Here is a 1,387-nt window from a genome sequence, read left to right as displayed (position 1 = left end):
TATATATATATATATATATATATATGTCTATTAAACGGTACAACGATGTTATTGGAAACAGAGATATGGGCACATGCAAATGTTATCGTATCAACAGCATGGCACAAAGAACACAGATATGAACCGATATGAAGTTAAAGTAAAATACTGCAAAGAACGAAATCTCAACACTGTCATAACAACAAGAGGCCCATGTACTAAGAAACCAACATTAAAACTAGGCGAGACGCAAAAAGTTAGTTATTTATAATTATCATACATACAATCTTTTATTATTATAATTTTTCCACAGATAATGATAGTTCAAAAACGAACGAAGACATGTTATCTTGTACACTCTATGGAGAGTAGAAAGTCTGTTATCACCTTGTGTGATAAACTACGCGAAGTAGAAAATAACTTGAGACGCATCCAGAAAGTTGAAAAGTACGACATGTGCTTGATATTTTTTGGCGCTGAATGGTACCGTGGGAAAATTATGGACGAGGCGAACGATGGTATGTTAAAAATTTACTTGATTGACATTGCACAAACGATGTTGTTTAACCGAAGATAAGTCTACGAAATGCCAAAGCACTTTGAAGGAGAGTCTTTATTAATTGAAATTGTTGTAATACCTCCGCCAAAAGAAATGCTAACTACTGTTTATGCTAACGTAGTAGCAATAAAAACTATTGGACCGAGTACGGTGGTGAAACTGATTTGATTATAAAATACTATACTACCTTATAACTCCTATTCATTTGCATTCGACAGTCAATGTATATATTCCTTAACTGTCAATGATGTCTTTTTATATTATATATATTTTTTTCATTACATTTATTATGAACTATTTGTATTTTCATAACCAATCATCTTATTGTTTTATTTATTAGTTATATATTTGTTTTTTGTTACATTATTTAATTTTTTGTTGTATTTTTAGATTTTGTTTGTTCAATTATCTTTATTTTTTTCTGAATTAAATATGATTCATAAAACTAATTATGTTAATTGTTGTTTAAATGAAATAAAGCTGTTCGACACTTATTAAACATTGTTATTTTATTAAATTATTTTGTACGTTAATTAGTTAAAAAAGTTCCTAGAAGTTAATAATGTACTATATGAAAATTATCTTTGTCCTGTAGTCTATATTAATATGTCTTTGTTTATATGTCTGCAATGATAATTGCTAATATTATGATAAAATGAGTTGATTATACTTTAATATTATAATGTAATAACATTGAGAGTTGAATTTATAGATGGGAATTATTTATTGGGAAATGATTGCATTTGTTAATAAATTTTAAAATGTTTGAATGACGTGATTCTTAAATAAATACCGACGTATTAAATCGGAAAAAGTACATTTCCATTATGGTTTAGCGCTGAACTTAGA

The 1,387-nt window shown here is 27.6% G+C and overlaps 1 protein-coding gene across 1 annotated transcript; it reads left to right on the top strand.

The window, feature by feature from the left end:
* The first annotated feature begins 6 nt into the window (after positions 1 to 6).
* LOC126909769 (uncharacterized) lies at positions 7 to 849 on the top strand. The gene is made up of 2 exons (XM_050692199.1): positions 7 to 235; positions 293 to 849. Exons 1-2 carry the CDS (start codon positions 74 to 76, stop codon positions 554 to 556), a joined length of 426 nt encoding a protein of 141 aa, XP_050548156.1. The 5' UTR covers positions 7 to 73; the 3' UTR covers positions 557 to 849.
* The last annotated feature ends 538 nt before the right edge of the window (positions 850 to 1,387 follow it).

Source organism: Daktulosphaira vitifoliae, unplaced genomic scaffold (assembly GCF_025091365.1).
Source record: "Daktulosphaira vitifoliae isolate Bord-2020 unplaced genomic scaffold, ASM2509136v1 Scaffold_1204, whole genome shotgun sequence".
Classification (NCBI taxonomy): Eukaryota; Metazoa; Arthropoda; class Insecta; order Hemiptera; family Phylloxeridae; genus Daktulosphaira; species Daktulosphaira vitifoliae.
This window is presented reverse-complemented; position numbering and strand designations above follow the sequence as displayed.

Bases quoted from the DNA above. Each gene is read 5' to 3' on its own strand.
- LOC126909769 (XM_050692199.1), top strand. From the start codon at position 74: ATGCAAATGTTATCGTATCAACAGCATGGCACAAAGAACACAGATATG. The intron at 236-292 runs GTTAGTTATTTA...ATTTTTCCACAG, and splicing joins AACTAGGCGAGACGCAAAAA to ATAATGATAGTTCAAAAACG.